The sequence below is a fragment of the Leuresthes tenuis genome, unplaced genomic scaffold, assembly GCF_036924035.1.
Source record: "Leuresthes tenuis unplaced genomic scaffold, fLeuTen1.0.hap1 SCAF_22, whole genome shotgun sequence".
Classification (NCBI taxonomy): domain Eukaryota; kingdom Metazoa; phylum Chordata; class Actinopteri; order Atheriniformes; family Atherinopsidae; genus Leuresthes; species Leuresthes tenuis.
In genome coordinates this window covers 15,374,259-15,397,258 of record NW_027325376.1, presented here as the reverse complement: position 1 = coordinate 15,397,258, position 23,000 = coordinate 15,374,259, and the positions used below count along the sequence as shown (strand labels likewise).

Here is a 23,000-nt window from a genome sequence, read left to right as displayed (position 1 = left end):
CAAAACAGCCCAAGTCTGTGGAGGCATGAACTCCACTAGTGCTCTGATAGTTCACCACATTCCACAGCTACTTAAATTAATTGAGATCTGGAGAATTTGAAGGTCAATGCACCACCTCAGACTTCTCTTCCTCAAACCAACTGGATGCTGGTTCAGTGGATCCTTTCATCTCTGGGCCTCTTTTGGGACGTCCTGACTACTGCAGTCTGGGAACATCTCACGCTCAAATCCAGACACTTTTCAGTTTCGCTGCTTCCAGCTCCTCAACGTCAAGGACAGAATGTAAAACTGCTGCAAGGTGCCACTCTGATGAGGTCAAATGTGGTCATAATGATATGTGGGAGAGATGCAGGGAACTATCACTACTTCTGTAGTGCTTCTGTTATTTTTTAATACACAAAATGAGGTATTATCTGATCAAATAAGTCTGAAAAGACAGAAATGAGAAGGCAGCTGTAAATATCACAGAAGACAGGAATCAATCTTTTTATTAAGTTTGTTTTTTCAGGATGTTCATTGTGTCACACAGAGAAATCAGCCACACAAGTAAATCTGATTTTATTCTCTTAGCTTTTAATCTTTTTGCTGTTAATTATATTATTATTATTATTAATCTCCCTTATTATAAGCGCTAATGCTAAAAAAGTTACACAAGATCTATCACACGATTAACTAACTTGTGAGCACACCGGGACAGTAAACTAACACGTCACACAGATTTAGAAAAAAGAAAAAGAGCAACTTCCAAAATGTCGAAGGGAAAAGAAAGATGCGATCACAGTAAAGTGTGACTTACAGACAGAAGACAACATGGACAAGCATTTGCAATCACACAACCCTGCTTGAATCTTTCATTTTCAAGGTTCCTCCTGGAATCTCTTATTTGATAGATACTCCCCTGTCTGACTGCTTGAGTTTTCATTTCAGCCTGGAACAAGCCACACATTTACATTCCTGAAATTGAAACGTGCCTCAAAACAAACAGCATCCTACTCAATGTCAAAATGTACAGTCGTGGCGTGAATTATCCAGTCACCTGGATTTGGGTTTCGTGCACCAAATCGAACAGTTGTTACCAACTGCAAAGGCTGGCTGTGCGTCGCTGTGATGGATCAGACGGGGACTGGATTTAAACAGGATGCTGCCGTCCTTGTCACCAATTTTCCACCAAAGCAAAACTCTGTGGCCATCTGCCGACTTCTGTCCTGTCAACATCGTCCCTCCGTCTCATCAGAAAGGTTTGGGAAAGGAGCAGTGGGGTAGATGGCATGTGCGAGACACAGGAAACCTCCCGCTCAATCGCTAGAATGAATCATTTCTTATATGTAAAGAATACCTCAGAGCTGCATCAGAACAAGCTTAGAAAAAAACACGCACTTGATTCCAAATACAGATTCCTTTACAAGTGCAGCGTAATGGCTACGCGTCACAGGGCAGTGGTGAGCTTTGTCGTCATAAATCAAACAATTTAGAGGGAGGATAGAATCATTTGGACTATATATCGATTCTCCTGGCAGAATTTGGACTGAAAAACTAAAAAAAAACACCCCTGTAATTTCTGGGGCCCTTACTTTAGGCAGTACATGATGCTTTTTGGTCGCAGCCTGTTGGCTGGAGGCTTAAACGCTCTTTCGCCTCCTGAAAAATAGTAGAACTTGTGCGCGGTGGCAGTGAAGGGGCTGGTTCGTTGTCATTGTTGAATCAAAGCGGGTTTAACTGGTCTCAGACATGATTTCTTCATGGACCCCATCCTTCCTCCCTCCTCGCTGAACTCATTGTACTTTTACTGGATAACAGCAATCCCTTTCACCTCCTCTGACATTCACAGACCTATCGCATGCAAACGCATTTGCCTCAACCTTCCTGCACGAATAAAGCCGTTTCTTTGGCGGGTAAGAGTGCGTGTTCCCCTCGCAGCGCATACGATCTGAAGTATGCTAGCTGGGTTCGCTAGTAGGTATCCCCGCATGGGCTAAGGCTAACCCAGATAATGAGCACAGTGACCCCTTCTGGCGTCATCTCGCACTGGAGAGCAATATCATTCATAGCTGGGGAGTAGCACGGACATTGGATATTACAAGGGGCAGAGCGAGACAGCCAGGAACTTTGGAAGCTTTGCTTGATGTGCGACTGCTGCTCACAATAGCGTGCCGGCTAGCTAAAGCGCACAAACACCCTCAGTTTCACCGTTTCTGACCTTCAGCCCGACATTTTTCCACTCAGACGCTCACATTCACGCGACTCATTAGTAGATTATGAAAGAAAAAAAAAAAAAAGAAGCTATCCAGTCAATATTCACACGGGCCGACACCAGGCATGCAACTTCCAAACGGTCCAGAATAAGGGAAGAGGGAAAAAAAAAGAAGCTTCCTGCCCGCCTCCTCAAATCCAATCAAAAACAAACCAAAAAAAAAAGAAAAACAACTCACTTATAGACGGGGCAAATGGAAGACATTAACAACCTGGCAACATCAAGGAAGAAGTAGTCACTATCATGGCTCTCATTGGCTGTCACCCAACATGACGGGTCAGCCAATCAAAGCTTCCGGCCCCTTGCTGAGACAGGTTACAAATTACAAGATAATATCCAATCAGAGAAAGAAAAAAAACCACAACAAAAACTAGCTTAAAAAGTGGTAGACACACAATGTTGTAAGTATCTCTGCTATAGTATGTTTTTTTTTTCATCTATGTCATATTAAAGTCATGTAATAAAGAGAAAAGTGTTACAGTTTTTTTTTTCTATTACATCATCATCATCATCAGCTCCAATATCATGAACATGTAATCATCAGCATTAACAACATCACCGTTTTCAGGATTATTACTATCGGTTAACGCGAGGTGTGCGGCTTCTGAGTGCCGCACTGAATCTAAATTAAAGGGCTGACAGAGGCTCCAGCAGAGGGAGGGAAAGAGGACTGGTTTGCCTTTCTTTACCTCCGGTCTTAGATGTATTTATCTTGCTGTGCTTCTAGAGGCTGTGCTTCACCGTAAAGCAGCCCAGTGGAGTTTGTTTTCAGCCGGGGGACGTAAAGAGAAGGACTGGAGGACAGCTCTCTATTCTATCCTCCATTAAAATCTCCATTTCTCCTCCTCCCTCCCTCCCTCTCTCTGCCTCTATTTCTATTCTGCTCTTGTGGGGAATGATGGGAGTCGTGTAATGACACATAAGAAAGCTACTTGTCTTTCTCCTGCATTTTTGTCATGCTTCACCTTTACCTTCCTTTTGCTTTCACCCTCCTCTCTTTCCCGCTCTCGCTCTCTGTCGTTGCGTTCTCTTCAGCAGGACACCTCCATCGTTTGGGAGGGGCTGGGCGGCATCTGGCCGCCTTGCGAGCCCTGGGAGAGGGTGCGGGAGCGAGAGCGGGACCCATCCATGGAGTAGGAGGAGGAGAGGGAGGTGGTGCGGGAGCGGGAGAGGCGGGTCATGCAAGAGGAAGCCACTGTCGGGGAAACAGAGAGGCAGAAGTAAACCATCATGTTGAGACGTCAGGATTTTATTAGAGCAGAGCGACAGTCTAGAAATCGATGAATGAATGAGAGCAGAGCACTAAATCTTAAAGGTCCAGTTTAGGTTGGACTATCCCAATAAGTCAGTTTGTTTTTGATTAAACATTCATTTCAGAGAGATAAAGGACCACTCAACTGAGGATTATACCAGGACCCCCACCTTATCAGCGTGTTGACAATAACAAAAACATAGGAATACGGGGCGATATGAGTCTAAACTCAGACATATTTAATTCAACAAAGAAAAACAAGACTGAAACTTACTGTAGCCCATGCCCTGGATGAAATACTTGAAAGCCTCAGTCAGTTTAGCGGGCTGTGAACAACAAAACCAAACAAAAATCAGGTTACATGTTCAATCAAAACCATCAAATCTTACCTGAACTAATGGATACAGGTGACTTGAAGTGGCAGCCAACCACAGAAATACTTTTACTTTTGCCAAACTATACCAGAAACTGAGACAATTTGCATTTCTTGGCCTGTGACCTCCAGCCTCCATGTTGAAAATCACAACCGTGTGAAACTGCAGAGGCTTCTCGGGGTTGTTTTTACCTGAGTGAGCTGGGGGAGACCACCGGCATCGGCCATCTGCGACAAAACGAAAGACGTGAGTTGAAGCGAAAGAAAGAACGGAGGCAATAAAAAGGAGGGGAAAAGAAAACAGGAGGTTCACCTTTAGGAAGGAGGTTGTTGTCGGGTCCAGTTTGCTGTTGCACTCCACCTGGTGGTCACAGAAAGAAGGCACGGTAAACCTCAGCAGCCCGTCCGATCATGTCTGAGTCGAACCTCTTTACAACACAAGCTAAACTTACAGCAGCCTCCTCGTATGGAGCTTGATCCCCCACCACCAACATCACTGGACACCTGAGGTTGACACATCGAAAGTCAGGCAGGTGGCATTAAAATGACATATCTGAGATATTTCTGACAGAAAAAACCCAAAGATTCTTACTTGAAGGTGTAGGTGCGGTCAAGGATCAGGTCTCTGCGACTGCGGGGGGGGACACGAACATGATGTTAAGTCTTTATTTAACGGTCTTTAATATCTATGCACTCACACTGGCGGGAGTGTTTCACCTGTTGTAAGTCTTCCAGAAGAGCTCTATGTTGACCAGATTTGAAGCTTTGGAGATGCGCTCTCTGTGAGTCTGCACTGCATCTGCGTTCGCCGACAGCTCCTCCTGAGAGACGGAGTTCAGCCTTTTTAGCCACAGCTCAAAAATCAACAGCTAATTCTGCCAACCTAACGTCACCGCTGCATTCTGTGAACATACAGCCTTATTGACATGTTGTACCTGACTGAAAAGATGACACAGGATCTGCTCGGTGAGGGAGGAAGTCACAGAGCTGAGCTGCAGAGGGAGACAAGACAATCAATGACACTGTAATAGAATACAACATGATGTTTAATAAAATTATTCACATAATCAATAGTTGAGATTGATAAAGAACTCCCATTAGGACTAAACTTGATTTAAATACCAGGGTTCCGTGGATGGAAAACCACAGTCCCGACTCAACAGGAAGGAAAGTAAACAATCAAAGCAAATCTGACAGCAAACAGAACATAAAGAACCTTCTGAGCGGCCCAGTCCATCCATCCTCGAGCGTTAGTGTCGATGTTGACCAGAACCAGACCCTCCACTGAATCTGGGTTTGCAAGCTGGAGAGAGACGGTGAGTTAAAAAAGAAAAAAATGTCACCTTCAGCGTAATCAGACTGAAGAAGAAGTCAAAAAAGGAGCGCTCGTACCTCCCATAGAATCTACTGTTACAAAAAAACACTACTTCTTTATTATTATTTGAACCTTTATTCAACCCGTACAAAAGGAAAGGATTTACAACTTCATTGTATTAAGAAACTACGGATAAATCTAGAATTTGATGCAGCAACACACTCGAATGAAGCTGGAAGAGAAGCAAAGACTTCAGTTTACAGAGCGAACCGGTCGCAGTGTTCTGGAAGATTCTACAAAAAGCAGATTAATTGGCGAGGGTGTCGGGGTTGGTTATAAACTGGTCAGACGAGTCCACGTTTCAGCTGCTTTTAGCAGAAAACTGGAGGTTATTTCAAATAAATGAAAAGGTAACAGATTTCTCTTGTTGCAGTTTATATAGTACACATAGTTTATGAGTATATGATATACTAAAGTACTGAAAACTACTATTACTACTGTGATAATCACATTATCTGCAAGTTACTGTCGGACCAAACTCATGGGAAGTGTACTGGCCAGCGTCAGCAGTATGCTCTTTATAATTAGAAGAAAGCATCCAAGAAATGTACTAAAAGTTTACCCGAGTGTAAATTAAAGCACCGTCGCTTATTCTGGTGCCAACGATCGTTTTTAGGAGAATTACACCAGGACACGACCTTGTTCTGCAGCCGCTCGGCGACTTAAACATCAAACGCTGACAGACTCACGACTGTTTTTGTGCTAAAAACAGAGGCTGACACTTTTTGTCAGGCAGACAGCGGGACTCAAAGTGACAGCTCAGACAAAGAGATGATGCTCACTGTGAACTTGGAGAGGATGTACGCTCCGGCTCCCACTCCCACTCCGATTACAGTGCGGAAGCTGGCAGAGGGAGACAGTAAGTTAGCACAGGCGGCGCGGCGTAAGACTGAACTGAAAGAGGCGTTCACTGACATTCTGTGGAGGTGCACAGCAGAAACACTTTGAGTTAAGTCGAATGAAACCCGGCCGACTCACTTGAAAAACTGCAGCACTGCAGGGATCATCTCTGCGATGGTCTCCATGGAGGGATACTGGTAACTACAACAACAAACACAAATGTGGTGAAGCGCAAGGCCAAAAAGTGTTATCATCTTTAGGTGGGAAAGTTTTCTGAGCTGGGATCACTCCAACCTATTTGTAGCAACCTGATTGGTTGATTATTCGATGTAACTTATAGCACATACAGACTAAGACTTCTGGCCAATCAGGGCAATACATGTAACAAAATCCTCCTGAGCCACTAAAATAATCACCCAAGGGGGAGAAGTAATGGAGAAGTGTAGGGAGGAAGTGTGGCGAGAGAAAAGTGAGGATTTTGTTTAAACCTCTGACAAGAACGCATTAGAGAGCAGAGAGGAGGGAGATGTGAGAGATGGGAACGCTTTTTTACATGAAGGGGGATTAATTCTAAGCCTGCACAGAAGAGCGTTTCCATTTCGGGCAAATTTACTTTTAAAAAGTAAAAGCAAGGTTAGTGCACGACACGGAGGGAATGTCGTACCCTGCGGGGTAGGCGGCGGCCCCCTCCTCTTGTCCCGGGGCGTCGATATGAATCAGGGTGAAGTTCTTCACGATCTCCTGCATCTCCTCGAACTTAAACAGGGGAGAGAAGCAGCTCTTACCTGCAACAGCGGGAGAGACAGAGGTGGTGGGGTGAAGAGGAGCCCAAAGTGGGTGAGAGGTTATAGAAACACAGACAGAGAGAGGGGGAGGGGGGTGTTACTCACTGTCCAGACCCACGTCGTGCAGGGTGAGGATGGCGGGCCTGCGTGTGGTCCGTGAGCCGTGGAGGGTCACGTGTAGGATGCCTTGCGGGGTCTCGACAGTGTGCTCCTGCAGAGACACAGAGACAGTTTGTTCAGCAAAATATATGTCAGCCAGGTTCTTCTAAAGCATTAAAACTGCTCAAAAAGCTACTTTTTTTGTTGGCGTCAAGTCTGTCTATCTGCTCCACCAACAGTCACTCTCATTTCATCTCATCAGCCGTGTTTCAGACGTTGTTGCCTCGAGTTAATCTGCACCTTCCGTTTTTCGTGGTGTCTTTTTTGCCACCCTGTTGACTCTTCCCAAAAATATCTGTCTGGTGGTCACACCTCAACAGGTCTTTTTTTCTGTCAAGTCTTGTGACTTTTCAGTGTTGGTTTAATTGAGGTTCTGCACACGGTGCAGTCTCACCTGTCCTTGGTCGAGGAGTATCCTCGCAGCCAGTTCAGCAGCATCCTGTGAGAAGTGAAATAGTGGATTAGTAGGGGAGCCAACACAGAGGACGAGACTTTTTTTTCTTCAGACAAAAAGGAAGAGACTCATACACAATCCACACCTTCAACATTTACCAGCTTACCACTCACTCGATAACAATAATGAAAAAAGAGTATATACTCTTTTCGCTCTCTCGTTAACCTTGTTGTTGTTTGAGTGCTGCAGTTCCCTTTCTGCCCACCAGGTGTCAGCAGCGTGAAACAAACAGCTCTGCGATGCAGCGCTGCATCTGCACAGCAACACCAGGCGCAACAGAGCAGCAGAGGATCTGCTCTCACTCCTTCTGGGCTTTTACTCCAGCCCCGCACATATGAGCCAGCGCTGCAGCTGTGTGCAAACACACACTTACACACACACACACATGCAGGCTCGCATTCACACACGAGAGTTTTCACATATGTGCTACGAACACATGTTGTCATAAGTAGGGTTTGCTCAGACTTAAAAGCGCAAAACACTGGTGCATTCACGCCCACACGTACAGCAATGTCACATGGTAACACACACACACACACACACACACAGAAACATAACCAGCTCTGGTTTTTCTGTCTCTGGGGACACACACACAGTGTTTCAGATCATGTGGCAAACGTCCAAGCTGATGTGTGCCTGTGGATATTAATCCAGCACGTAGGTGAGCTTTACATTCGGAGCTTGGAAACGAGTGTGTGCACTTTTATCTGTGCGAGGTCGTGGAAACCATCTCTGACCTTGGCAGGATCCGCCTGGCCCGTGAGTAAAGGCTTGTCCTCTGTGATGGCGATCTCCTGCATTTCTGTTGTCATGGTGACGCCTCCTGTAGGTAAGGACACAATGAACACGTCGTCTTTTATCAGTTTTTGTTTTTAATCAACTAAATACATAAAAACTGTCACTGCAGTGTCAACATGGGTAAAATAACATGCAGCAAGAAGTATGATGCAAAATATATGACTAATGAGTGCACGGGGAGCAATAAAGTGTGTGTGTGTGTGTGTGTGTGTGTGTGCACTGACTCCCAGCCTAACACAATTACTCAGTGGAATACACTGCGATATAGGCACAGTTGTGTCAAATTCACTTAAACATGCACTGTGGCCTACGCACACATTTCTGCGTGCACAAAACACACACGTGCACACACACACACACACACACACACACAGACAGAGTGATTAAACACTGCATGTAGCTGTTATCTTCTGGGACTTTGTTTGGGCTGTGGGACCTTTTGAAAGTTAATTAGCAATTAGTGCCGGCAGGCATGAGCAGAATAAGATTTTGGGGCCGAAAAATATGAGCTAAAAGAGAAACATTTTTAAAAAAAAGGATGGATGGATGGATGGATGGATGGATGAAGGAGACGGACACGTCACTATTCACCCCACGTCTGGCTCTGTGAAGCAAGGTCCAGCAACAGTGACGCGTTCGCACCTTTACAGCCCCTGTGAGTTGTGACAGTTCAAGCTGAAGCCCTGACAGCTGGGCAGATGTTCTGCACGAGGACATCATCAGGATTCCAGTGATATCTAACTTTGCATGAATACAGATGTTTCATGCCAACTTAGCTAGCCCCAGCTGATAAATTACCGCTTCTCCCTGTTGTCTGAATATGGGGTTTCGTTGGGGAGCCAATTCTTATCCTATAAGAATCAAATTACCTGGAAGTCTTTAAGTTTGAATTTGGTAAATGCTAAGGAAAGGAGTGCTACCTTTAGCATCTCCTTTAGCGTAGGAAAGATTCAACCATCCCTTCTGAAAGAAAGGATTCTGTCTCACAGTTCCTTGTAGCTGCAACCTTTAAAGCCATGCTGGATTATATTTATCCATTTGTACTATGACTCGTGTGCATAAATATGAGGATAACTGTGAGCAGCCTGCGACGGCACATTTGTGCCTTTTTCTTTCCTCTCCCAAGTTCTTGTGAATTTTTCCTACCACCTCTCTGTAGCTCCCCGATGTTTTCCAATGACGTCGAGTGGAAGAGGAGAGAAGACTTTTTAGCCTATTCGACCGCACTTGTGGTCACTTCTCCTTCCAAAGACAATTTAAAATGGCAACAGGATCGAATTCAAAGCTAAAGCTGCAGAACAAACGTCAAAACAACGCGTGACATCACAGCTGTTACTTCCATCTATAATATCTGATGTGTGTTGGTTATCTTCCCCTAGTTTTGCTTTTAGACTTTGTTCAGGCTAAAACTAGACAACAAAAATGAGGCGGATAGCTGTGACTGTCTATCTGAGGGCCTCATACTCAATCTGACATTTAATCGGAAATATGGGACCTTTTGAAATTGCTTATTTGTGTGTGCGCACGGATGCATGCGTGATGGTACTCTATCTGCAGGATTGGCATTACATGAGACGGGGGGGGGGGAGGAGGCGAGTTAGTGTGCGTGTGTGCTGGTGCACGTGCGCTTTCATCAGAAAATGAACAGCTACCCCGGGGGGGGAGGATGCTGTGTGTCTCAAACGGAAATGATTAGTCACCAAAGCACCCCAACACACACATGCAAACAGTCACTGCTTCCATTGTTCCTTCTTTGCATTCATATTCATGTTTAATACTTTTGCACAAACCAAATATGTGTGGTTTTTTTTTTGTTGTTGTTTGTTTGTTCTACCAACACAATTTCTATCTTTATTTCCCTCAATTTTAGATGTTAACTGAAAGAACCTCAGCAGAGCAATCCTCTGCCTGCCCTTCTTATTTGTTTTGTAACGCTCTGTGAGCGGAGCGCTGTGATTGGTCTTCTTCAGGGTTATCCTGAAGTGAGAACTGCATTTGTTTGTTGTTGCTGAAAGCCGAGCCGAGACATAATAATGTGAGGTTCAAGCGAAAGAAAAAATCATCTTATGGTGGAAATCCTGCAGAAGGACTGAGACAACAGACCTCGGATACGTTTTCCCCTTAAAGCTGCCTTAGTGTCATCATCACATGCTCCAGATACAGGCCGGTCCTATATGTTCACTTGCTATGTGCAATCATCTATGGATGACCTAACTAGCATTTGGCACTAATTCAGTCGGTGTATTCTAAGCCACGCTCTGCCTCTTCGCTGCAACATCTTCACCAGCGAAAGAAAAGAAAAAAAAAAGAAGCAAGATTGTAAAATGAGTTCAAATGCTATGCGTGGCCTCTTTAGGGGGAATACTTCATATCTTAACTCAAAACTCACACATACACAGTTTAAATCCGAAAACAAATGAGCAAAACATCAAATTTATCAAGAAAGAAAGAAGAACGAGCTCATAAGCTGAAGATGTCAACGGGAATCAATTACTCACAAGAAGAGCTTTGTCTCCAATGTGAGCATTTATACAAAGTCAGGATTGAGCGCCTGAGCACTCAAGATGGTCTCCAACTAAAGCAGAGCAAACGAGCAACACAGCAGGCAGATTATTAAGAAACACCAATTAAAATGAGATCAACAGACTGTGACAGAAGGATCCAAACAGTTCGAGTCAGACTTTAACGAACCCCACAGATTTAAACGGGATGTCCCCACGTGTTCAAAGGCCATTTCCAAACAATGTCCATCATTCTACAGAGAGAAAGGTTTTTCACAGGTGGGTTATCAGAAGTTTTCTCAAATAAGAACACGGCTGATTGAGTCGAACATAAAATCCTCAGTTTACCGAAGTATTCTAGAGTCCAGCGTGAGGCCATCTGTCAAACTGGACAACAAATCTACCACAGAACCGCCAATAATGAACCGATAGTTCTTTAATCACAAGCCCCCTCTTTTGATTGGAAATGCAAAATTAAAATGGACAAACACAAAAAAGCCTCTAAAGTCGATGCTCGGTTTGTCCACTCCGGGCTACAGTAGTGAAACGGCAGAAAAGGCAAGCAGGCTGCCGTTTGGGGAAGACCTGCGTCATAGATAAAGTGATCTAAAAGCATACACTAGGGCTGCATCGTGTTGTCCATATTTGTGCAAAGCCGAGACACTCCCTTTAGTTCCTTTTGCTGTGCATTACTTCCACTCTTTAGCTATGTTAGCCACCGACTTTGACAGCAGTTCAGTACTGAGCAGGTAACGTAGATAAGTGTGAAGCGCAGTGAGAGTGAATCAAAACAGAAAAGAAACCATATATAAAACCAAAACAATTAGCTTAAAGATGCTAAAACTGTCAAGTGAACTGCAGAGCGGTTTGCTAACCTGGATGCTAATATGCTAATGCATGTCACTTATGCTTAAAATGCTTATTCGCTCAGCTTAAATTAAAAAATATATGCATATTCAAATTGTCAGTTGATTAAATGAATAATTTAGTTAATCACTAGTGTCGAATACATCCTAAAAATCACCACATTTCCATGATTTTATCATCAAACAGATCAAACTCAGCTTGAGGATGGATACACTTTTAAGCCAAAGAAGAAGAACTTTGTGTTGCATCTTTTTCTCTCATCTCATCACGTACTGAAAGTAACTAACTACTCTAAATTAAACACTCAATGCCAACACTCGCAGACAATATATTTAGCGCTCTTTTGCTGATGTTTCATCCAACTGTGTTCGTCAGAAAAAGCAACCTAACCACCAGCTTTCAGAGTGTTGAGACAGAAAGAGCACCTCTGATACAGGTCTCATGTCACTCTGCCGTTATGTTTAATCTGCTCTCTCACAGACAAAGAGTTCGCTGATGACTTTTACATTTAATCGGCCTCACTCTCTCCATCATCCATCGCTGTTTCTCTGAGTCTGTGTTTTAGAGCGTGTAATAACTGCTAAACTGCACAGGAGGCACCGTCTGTCACCGCGGAAAGAGAAAGGCAAAGATGGAGAGATTTTTCGTGGAGAGCTGGAAGGGAGGGAGGCTGAGAAGTACATGTTGCTAGCTGAGAGAAAGAGACAGAAAGAGAGAGAGAGAGAGGGGAAAGGAAGCCTTGCTTCTGATTTGCCTCTATTTAAACATTTCAGCTGTCAGACAACAGTTGTTGAGTTCATCTGCGGCAGTGAACAGGTTCCCCGTCTCAGATGTACGTCTGTGTCTGATAATTGCTCCAGCTAAATCAATCCAAGCTACTTTAATGCGCATTTCTAATCATTCCGAGCATTCTGAGCATTTCATCTGTTCCATCCTGTCAGCAGGCCGCCTCAGTCTGTTTCTGTCAGTCCTCCCTGTCAGCGCTGCGCCCCTCCCCCCCCGTCTTTTCTCCTCATCCTGCTCCCCTCTGCTCTGTCACGCTGACTCCGTGTCTTCGTCCTTCAACACAAAGCAATGTCACCACACGGCAACTGTAGCCCCGGGGCTGCAGATCAGCTGATTGAAACTGAAAGGACTTTTGCGGCTGCTGTTGAATTAGGAAGTAGTTTAAGGTATGGCGCTCGCCAGGTCTTAAACAGTCTTAAACTGGTCTCATCTTGTCCTTCCTACACAGCTTATACGACAAATTAAAGAGTTGCAATTCAAATTCTAATTTCTAGGCATCTGAAAGTCGGCACCTTTTATACATTTGATTTAGTATTCATGGCCAACTTTAACATCACAGCCCTATGCCACTTTGTCTCAGGCCAATGCATCAACTGGGTTTATTAAACTGGGTTTTTGCAACCTGTACAGTGATCAAACCTTTAAATCCACTTTGTTAAAGAGGCTCCCCCTTTAATCAGAGAAGTTCTTTGCACTGCATGCCCCTCATCTTCTGCCGTATTGGTTAATAAGCTTTAATGGATCCCGTTATCAATTACTTAACGTTGCTAATGAATTGAAGGAGCGCTCATCCCCTCCAGCTGCACACAGCTGCAGCTGAGGCTGATGGGCTCTATGAAACTTCCCTCCGTGTCATCGGAGCTGGAACGGGTCCCAGCTCGCACAGACATTTGTGTGTTTCTAGAAGCAGACCGGCTAAAGATAAACTCAAAGGAAATTGACAGCTTGATGGACAACGCCGCAACAATACTAAAAATGATCTGAGTGTGGGTGTTGGCGTGGCAACAAAAGACACTAAATTAAGATAACTGACGCTGTGGCCTACTCTGAGGCTTCGGGGCTATAATAAAGCAAACCGACGTCTCGAAGCATGAGTGACAAAACAGCCCCCTGCTGGGTCTCCTCACGTCACTCTAAGTTGGTCAAATCATGGAGTCTCCATTCTCCATGACGAAGTGGCTAGAAAACACATTTTTGGGGTGTGACGGTGCTATAAATGTGACTGTCCCGGGAAAAAGCAGCTTCATTTTGTACATGCTGGCAGCAGACTCAGTTTCCAGCAGAACTGGGGCTTTTAGAGTTTGTATTTCTGCCATCAGAGGAAGCAAACTGTCACCAAAATAAAAAAAAACGAGAAAGTTCAACAAAGACGAAAAAAGGATTCGGTCTTCAAATTGTGCCACTGCTTTTTCAACCATCAACCGCCAGCTTATCTGCAGAGATGACACATTTTCCTTCACTCCGTCTGCCCTGTTTCTTTATCTTAATCACCTTCTCTCACCTTCTCGCAGCTCCGTGTCCCTCCCGACTCGCTCTATCCGTCTTTCATCACACTACCGACTTGTCATTCGCCTCCCTCACGGCTCCTGCCAGTCTCCTCCTTTTCAGCGTGACTGCGGCTCTTTGTCTCACTTCTGCCATCCCTCTTCCTTTCTCTCCCTCTGGTGAAGAGGAGAAACGGGCAAACAGACTCCTTTCTTTCATTTGGTCTCGCCCTGCTGCCACCCGTGTGTGCAGCTCTGAACGAAGAGGCACGGCCGGATCAGATACTGTACGCACACACCCAGACACACACACACAGCGCTGCCTAAAGGAGGGCGCCGGGCATTAAGGATGGAGGCTGACATACTGAAAGGTTAAAGCACGGCTGCTTCAGCATGTGGGTTCAGACTTTAGAGGGTGGTGAGAGGCAAGAGGTCTGAGAGAAGGAAGGAGACTAACTGCTTCATTCCTTCATGTTTTTTTTTAAAAATCTCTTCAAAGTTCAGGACATTTCAGAACGACCGAACTGTGATGGGCTCATGTCTCATCTTGTGGTAAAATGTGACGCAGGGTGGTCCTACATTCAGCCAGTTAGCGCTGGATGTCTTGATAAAAAGCACATAATTCAACAGTTTGCCCAGTTTAATCATCTTTCTCTCGTTGTCTGTGTTTGTTGAGCGTCTTTCTTCCTGATTTACACGGCCTCCTCTGATTTTCTTTGATGGCCTTCTCCACCCACATTACTCTCTCATTCCTATTAGTTTCTTCTCTTTGTTTTTTGTCACTTGTATTCTCTGGTTGTATTATTCACAGTCTCCTCAAAGTCTGTTACTTTGGCATTGCTCTTGCTTGGTTTTTATTGGACCTGAACTTCAGTTTTAGTTCAGTCTAATCGGATTTTACCCCGATCAAAGTCTTTTGATCAAAGGTCACATCTAGTTTCTCTTTGTGGGTGCCTTCTCTGAAGTTCTGTCAGCTGTAAAAACCAGTTTGGCTTTAAAACCCTCCCTTATCATTCAAACCTGCAGTAAGTGAGTCTTGGCAGCAATCTGACAGCACTGTAAGCTGTTAACTATGTAACTGTAGAAAAAAGTTCTGCAACAAAAACCCAAAGCAACGAGGTGATGTTTAGGCACTACGGTCCTGACCCGCTTTGCTTTCATTTTCTGTCATAAAACACACAGATAAGGAACGCTCTCTGAAGCATATTTGGTTGAAGGAACTTCCATGTTCCGAGGCGATACTGTACATCAGGATAAATACATTGTTTGCTATCCAGGACTGTATGTGTGTAAGTCTCTGCTCCGTGTTCCGTTCATATTGAACCACACCAGTTTATTTGGAGGTAAACCGAGACCAACGTATTCAAGTGGTCTTGATCCGCTTATCTGACGCACGCCAGGGTCCGCATGACAGTGACGATCCTGACTAACAGAGCAAATGCACCTGGCTTTGTTTTCACCTACCTAAACCTCTCACGTTAACCAATAACTTGCTCGGTACAGACCTTTGATTGTTCTTGCACTGGAACAAAAAGTTTAGGTGGAAAATGTTCCCCAGTCCACATTCTGCACCAGACGGCCCTTTTTTGGTCTGACAGACAGGATTTCCTCCATTTGCAGTGAGTTTTAGAACCAATGAGCCAAGAGAACAGCTGAAAAAGGACTTCCACTCCCCTTAGAGGTCGCTTCCACGGCACTTCTGCTCCTAACATTGAGTAATGACTTAACAGTAGATGCTGCTGGTAGAAATTCTATAAAAACATAATTACAGTGACAATGAAATGATCCTTCTTTCTCAAATCAAACAAATGAGTCACAAAGTACTTTAGGGAGGTCACGCAGGTGATGACAACAGGATGGAGGTATGTCATTATTAGTGGGTTGGTGTGAACCCAATCTGGAAAGGATTAAACATCATGTGAATGCTGCATGTAAACGTTGTCCTTTAAATGGAAGACCGGTGTTATGATCCACGTGTTAAAGTGTCCTGGGGCGAGATAGTGAATCTTTCACTGGCCGTGACACTCGTTAGCTGTCCTGGATAAAGCACGTGTTAAATGAGCTCATTTAATGCCAGTTCTCCGTCACTGTTAAAAATAATGCAGCAAATACAGAAAATGTTTGGAGAGAAACTGGATGCTGATTTCCTGTGGGTTCAACTTCTACATTAGGTGTAGTCATGCAATCTTTTGTAAGTATACTGAGAGGAAAACCCTTTAAAACGGACTCTCCCGGACTAATAATGTCGTTGCCACGTTATTTTTCCATATGCTGTGGAGCTTCATGTTGCACGATAGCGAAATGACACGAAACAGGTGGGTATAGACAGAAGTAAAACTGATCCACTTGTGGTGAGAAGTTTGGAAAAGTAAAGATTTCCCATGTTATATAACATGTAAAGATTTCTCTTAACAACAGTGATAGGTGTTAGACATTTTTCATCACTGACTTCACACACACACACACACACATAACACAGCAGTGAACCCGCAGGTGTTAAAAATGCAACCGCTCTCAGGACTAAATCTGTCCTCTCTCCTGAAGCAAATCATGTTAGTCTGCAGTGTTTCACTGCTGTCACACCTGGGCGCCGCCATGACGGTTTTATGTGGGCCCAGTTAATGTGTCGTCCTGCAAACTGTCTGCTGAGATCAAGTTTTCTTTCTTTTACTATTCGGCGCAGTGACACACAGAATATAAACAGAAACAAATGAAAAAGAAGGAACAAAATGTGCAATTTTTCACCGCATGCTCGCCAAGGCTCGACTGCTCATGGGAAATACAGAACGTCAGGCGACTGATCGAAATTTGCGAGTCACAAACACACATTTGCGAGCACCCGAAACCCAACGGGATGAACAGGATCACGGATCATACAGCATTGTATGAAATCCGAAATAAATCTCCCCAACTCTCACTTCTTCTTTGAGGGAGCTGTGGCTTGTCGAACGCGGCAGCATTTTTTAAACAGACTGGCAGTTTTTGTTGTACAAAGCGCAGAGCTGAAAAAACGCAGAGAAAAATGAGCGACAAGTGCCTGCAGAGAAAGGAGGCACAACAGTAGCCACCATGGAGACCCAGAGAGGAGCCAAAGCTCCCCTCGGCTCCCCACGAAGCCAGGATTTTGCTCGCTCTGTATCACAGCAGATCACTTCGGCCCCCTCTGTTCTCCATCACTCGCCAGCGCTTCTTTTCATTTTCAGGGCACCTATTGTTCCCTCCATCATGACCTCACCTCCACTCAGACTTCCAGTCTCTGTCTGTCTCTGGAGGTGAGTGAACACTTTGACAAAAGGTTAGAACACGATCCACCGGATCTCCAGAAAGATCAGCGCGAACGTTGGTGTATGCGACTGGGATTTTATACAGTTCTTATTCATCAGTCAAAAGAAGATGAACAGTGTTGATTTTATTTTTAACAGCCAATCACTGCCTATTTCTATTGAGACCAGCTGGTAAGTTTGTTATGATACATACAAAATGGATACCCGTTGTTTGGTTATATTAAAAAATGCCTGTTTTATGGATGTTTCCAAGTAAAAAACAATATCTATAATAATTTAACAATGTTTCAAAAATGCTATATGTATTTTTTCCCCACTGCTTTTTCCTAAATTTAATTAGTCCCATTGAATAATTTTAGTCTAAAAATAAGGAAAAGAATGAATTATATTTTCATTAAAACGTTATATCATTCTATGACAGGAATCATAGTTCAGATTTTTCAGGAGGCATAACTTAAGCATGTAACACAGCACTATCGACATCATTAATGCTAGCTTTAGAGGCTAACCTAGATAAAGCACACTAATAATGCAAACATTTAAATATTCTAAAATAATTAGCTATAAGATATGAGCCGACACTCAAGTCGATGCAAAGCTACCAAAAGATAACTCCAGGAACGATTGGCACTTCATTTACCCAGCTGGATTTAGCTAGCCTCGCTAGCTAGCTTCCATTTTTCAAAGGGAACGCGAGGCTAATGCTAAAATAGCTCCTTTATAATTATGAATATTGTTGAGACCCAGATTGTTTAAAATGTTGATAAAACATTACACAACCAACACAATTTTGACTAGCTGAAAAATAAGTGTAGCTACGGCTACATTGTAGCTGCCTTTGAATTAGCATTTTTCATCTTTCTCTCATCCTGTCGTTTAAATGTTTTTCCTGACACAAAACATGATCGTTGACTTTGGGACACTGCAAGAGGAACCGTTTATTGCTTTTGAAAGCTTATCTGAGCATTAAAATTTCATAGATAACTTATTATGGACGCTTTATTTAATCTAATGGCAAGTACAAAAGCATGAACTCCCAAGAAATGCTCTGAAGAGGACATCAATTGTTGCTTAAAGCATGTATTAATTTCTTTCTGCCTGGTTCTTGCTGTCTCTGAATGAAATTAAGTGTGCCTTTTCTTAACTGTAGGCTTTTAATTTGCTCTCTGCACATTGTAACTGGGAGCATGAATCAGGGTGAAGCATGACGCCAACCAGTAATTACCTTGAACAATGACAAGACCGCACAAAAGGTTCATTTAGTTCCGTTCAGCGCAGTCAGCGTTTATTCAGCTATAAATAAAAAAAATTAAAAACTATATGAAAGAGATTCAGATAACTGAATCGGATGCTTTGATCTGGGTCATGGGCCTGCAGACGAGCACATGGTCACGGACCGATGCGATCACACAGACACACACAAACACACTAATTGACCTTCAAACTGGGTTAAATTGATAGAGTGGAGCCACTGGCTAATAGTTGAAAGAGATAAACAGCTTAGCGATGGTGCACTTTTTGCTGGTGCAGCCAAACAAATTCCAAAGCTTCCCTGCTCCAGAAAACACACGAGTTTATCTACGATCTCATTCACCTGTTTATACTGCTTCTATATTTGCCACTGCCATAACTTTGTATCTTATCTGTGAAAATATCACAAATGTGTACTTTTAAAGCTAAACAACAACCAAGAGGCTATTGGCTATCTCATATTTCTAGCTTTGGCCTCTCAGCTGATGTGTTGCAGCTCCCAAAGAGCTCACTCAAAGCTATTTTCTCCTGATGCTACATGTTTTGTTCTTGCTTGTTTGTCTGACATAAAAAAGAAAGTGTTAAAATATTATAAAAGTTCCCATCACAGGTGGCATTTTTGGTCCCAACATGGCCCAAAACCACACGTTTTGAATGGCGTGGGCACAGGGCCAAAAGTAAGTGGACACCAAAACAAATTCATTCCACCCCCCCCCCCCCCCCCCCCCCCCCCCGACTTCGCTAATGTGATTCCAAAACCAGTTTAAAAGCATTAATATAGTGCTTTACCATCCCCCAAAGTGCTTGGAGGGCTTTCCAAAAGAGTTTGGAAGCAGACTGCAGACAGTTGTAACCACCGGTGCAGTTGGATGTTGTCTGGGAAACAGTGAGGCTGGTTTCAGGTGCTTACCGGCTGATGCTGCTGCTTCCTATAATTTATAATAAACAGTCTATGAGCTCAATTCAATACAAATGTGTCTCGAGCAACAAAAACATCCCACTGTTTGAGACGGAGTTTTGTTGCATGGCAGAGACTTTTAATTCAAATGAACCAATTCACTTTTGGCCACACTACGCTGCAACCTTTCGTCCCAATCTTTCCTCTACTTTGACATTTAGTCATAGCTCCTTTATAAAGTGTTCACATATGCGCTAAAGGCATCTGCGCATCAGCCACCATGAAAGTCACATGATGTGCATTAAATGAGTCACACAAAGGTATCCCCCGGCGACTGACTCATGAGCCATCACTGGTCTGTCCTAATATCCTTTGTTTACGGTCCTACTGTCTCTGTAATAGCTGTCATGGGAGCAAGATGGCTTCCTGCTTCATGAAAACGCAATTAGAGCAGTTACCTCATTACCGCAAATGTTGAGCAGGATCGGCGTGCACGGTGCCGGACACCAAACCATGTCAGTCTGCGTTATGGACTCAGATATGAAATTTTAATGAGGGACTCACAATCTTTGTGGTAGACGGTGAAGTTTGTATCAGTGAATAATAGATAATAATAGGCTGTATATCCCTGCTTCATTGCTACGGTCTGTCTGTCTGTCTGTCTGTCTGTCTGTCTGTCTGTCTGGGAGCAGCTAGTAGATAAAGATGAAGTGATGAGGCCTGAATGATTACGAGCTATTCTCGCAGCAGATGCTAAGTTACACCAGTTAGAATATTCTGTAAACAGGAGTAGAAGTCAGCAAATGTCTCCTCTCACTACATGCTATTCTTCTCATTCTAATACATCCTTCTTTTATTATTGTGATGACAGCAGACTCGCTGTGATCCAACACAGGACACAGGAAATGTCATTAATGTGCTTGAGCGAGCGCTCTGAGCTCCACTCGTCCTGATTAAGACTGAATTGTTAAGTGTTGTGATTAATCTCTGATTCCACCGGTGTATCTGCTGAAAGTGGTGCTGGAAGTTCTCACTTTTTAAATCTGACTGACTGTCTTCTTAATTCTGAATGTAACAGATTTCTGTGAAACTATACTATATAGTGCTAAACAGTATGATATGAGGACTGTAGCCGAAGATTCTTCTTCTTTTGTGATTGATCTGAATAATTAAATGACAGAGAATAGCATGAAACTACCAGTAGCAATGCTTTTTTCCCTGGATTATCAGTTTAAAATCCAAGTTGTATAAATTTACTACAAATACTCTTCAAATTCATTTTTGTCATCACAAGTGAATGAAATCAAAAACACTTTGAAACGCCGCTTATCGGGTTACTGTCAGATTACTTGCTGTTATGATGTTCTCCTCAGGGTGAATTTGCTCACTTGTTTCCTCCATTTTCGTTCACTAATTTGAGCAACATGCAGAATCTCAAGCAAAAAACAACAACGTGGAAAGAAAAGGACAGTGACTGGCGCAACAAAAGGGATGCCCTGGATATCCCAATTTGCTTTGTCACTCACAGTTGCAGCTTTTATATCAGTGAGAAAACATCTCTCACCCCTTCTGTTGTTATCACAGTTCTTATCACTTATGATTATTAGTTTAAATGGCTGACAGCTGACAGGTAATCGAAACTAAGCACATGAACCACAGCAGTCAGCTTCAGGTAGCTGTCCTGCTGTTATCATATACCTCCCCATTAGTGCCCGGCAGCTATATCTTCAGCGGCACCATCTCTTGTTGCTAGGAGATTTGTGACACAGCTGCAGTATGGATACACCTCACATGGATATCGTACGTGTTTGTGCTGTTCTTTTTTTTTTTTTTTGCCCTGTTCAACTCTCCTTCTGCCTGAGGATCTATTGACAAAGACGTCCTGCTTATGTAACACGTGCACACATTGTGAGGCATCGCCACTGAAGGCCTGGATATGCATGTGGACACGATTAGAGTAAAATCTGCACCACGGATTTCAGGAAAAAAAGAAAAGATGCATCTCCACATGCTTGACTCCACACATCCAACCTGAGAAATATGAATGGAGTGTTTGGCTATAAATAGGGTGTTGTGAAGGCCTGTTTGGACTCGAGGGAACAGACGAGGCATTGTGTTGCCCGGCCTATCTGTAACTGGCCTAAAGCCATCAGCCAGAGGACTGATCTGTTCCCCCCCGACAAACACAAACACACACACACATATCAGCCTGAACGCTTCCATACGAAGGCTGCTGTAATCTCATACACCTACACAGCATAAAATCCATATGCTCTGACCCAGATGCTGAGACTCTCATGCTTACGCACACCTACGCGGGCTATAAAAATACAGAAAATCCATATTCCTACACAGACTCATATGGCCTAGACACAACCATTGGCCAAAGCTGATGAGAATTCAGATGAGAAACACGCACAAATGTTACTCACATGGACAGAAATTATACAGACTAGACCGATCTCAAACACCTACGCACCGAGCGTCGCTCCATGCTGTCTCGTCATCAGCTAATATGCTCTTCTGCTCTCTTCAGACAGTAAAAATACAACTGAGCTCATATCATAAAACCCACACGAGTGTACACCGCAAAGAGAGATCTGAGGAAACGAATCAAAGCAAGCGGCCTGGCCTCCGAAGCAAAGCTAACGTTTACGCGCTCGAGTGCCTTTCTGTCCCCCCAGCGTTTTTAACGTTTTAACAGAATGAGAACGTCGCTATTTCTAGGAATCGTTCTGATGTTGAAGAGTGGTGGAGGAATATTTGCAGCATTTTCTGGGCTATGATGTCAGATTAACTGGCAAAGTTTTACGACCTAGAGGCTGTGACCTGCTCTGGTGGTAAGCTAGTATCAAAACCGTGTGAAATCCTCTTACGAGGCCAAAGATGCAGGTCTGAGTGGGAAAAACATTTCAGCCGTGTTCGTCTTCAGTCCAAACCATTCTTTTTCTTTTTTTTTTTTTTTTGTAGGCCGCGAGTGCACATTTAAATGCTTGTTAGGGGCTTTTTGGAGCTTTCTCCTCTCATGCTGACCAGGTTTTAACACACCGAGCTAACAGAGAAGAGTCTGTGTTTCTGTTGGTGCCGGCAGCCAGAAGTGCAAAACTAGACTCTTATTAATAGTGCAGAAGCTGTACTCAGACGGGCTGTGGAGGATTCAAGTGGAGCATGTAAATAAACCACGGGAGGGGCTCTTCTTTACATTTGCTCTCAACACTTTTTTCTCTAAATTAGGTTTTTTTTTTACAGAAGCTTTATTTCAAGTAATTTGGAGCACCATCTCAGAGTTAGCTCTTTCATTAAATGATCCAATAATCTCTGTAATAAAACATTCGGGTCCTAAAATGTCAGAAAAAGTTCAGCTGCACAAATATTAAAAGCAGCATTCCATAACTTTCTCAGTTACTCGGTGGCGTCAAACAAGCAGAGAATAAAAAAAGGAAAAGAAATCCAAGATGTGAAGCTAAATCTGTGAGCAAACAGGATGTGTTTTCAACTGTCGAGCTTTCAGCCCCTCTTTTAACAAAGCTCTCAGAAAAACAAGCCCCTGCAGTTTGAAGTTTATTAAGATGGAAAATAACTCGACTCATGAAACCGGTGGTTTCCCGTAATAACACCGGTCTTTCTGACCCCAGTTCAGAG

At 43.6% G+C, this 23,000-nt stretch overlaps 1 protein-coding gene across 3 annotated transcripts in view; it reads right to left on the bottom strand.

The window, feature by feature from the left end:
* Positions 1 to 456: 456 nt before the first annotated feature.
* Positions 457 to 23,000, bottom strand: part of ndrg2 (NDRG family member 2) — a 28,577-nt gene continuing 6,033 nt past the window's right edge. The window contains exons 1-16 of one of the 3 annotated variants that reach the window (XM_072376076.1): positions 13,933 to 14,150; positions 8,227 to 8,312; positions 7,430 to 7,474; positions 6,982 to 7,087; positions 6,756 to 6,876; positions 6,230 to 6,292; positions 6,034 to 6,094; positions 5,093 to 5,179; positions 4,812 to 4,868; positions 4,594 to 4,697; positions 4,469 to 4,507; positions 4,329 to 4,380; positions 4,190 to 4,237; positions 4,069 to 4,104; positions 3,778 to 3,829; positions 457 to 3,446 (exon numbers count right to left, since the gene is read on the bottom strand). In XM_072376076.1, coding sequence (XP_072232177.1) covers positions 3,283 to 3,446; positions 3,778 to 3,829; positions 4,069 to 4,104; positions 4,190 to 4,237; positions 4,329 to 4,380; positions 4,469 to 4,507; positions 4,594 to 4,697; positions 4,812 to 4,868; positions 5,093 to 5,179; positions 6,034 to 6,094; positions 6,230 to 6,292; positions 6,756 to 6,876; positions 6,982 to 7,087; positions 7,430 to 7,474; positions 8,227 to 8,301 — 1,110 coding nt within the window. In that variant the 5' untranslated portion in view covers positions 8,302 to 8,312; positions 13,933 to 14,150 and the 3' untranslated portion in view covers positions 457 to 3,282. Of the gene's footprint in view, positions 3,447 to 3,777; positions 3,830 to 4,068; positions 4,105 to 4,189; positions 4,238 to 4,328; positions 4,381 to 4,468; positions 4,508 to 4,593; positions 4,698 to 4,811; positions 4,869 to 5,092; positions 5,180 to 6,033; positions 6,095 to 6,229; positions 6,293 to 6,755; positions 6,877 to 6,981; positions 7,088 to 7,429; positions 7,475 to 8,226; positions 8,313 to 13,932; positions 14,151 to 23,000 lie in introns of those variants that run through there. The other 2 variants (XM_072376075.1, XM_072376074.1) reach the window with 2 other exon arrangements.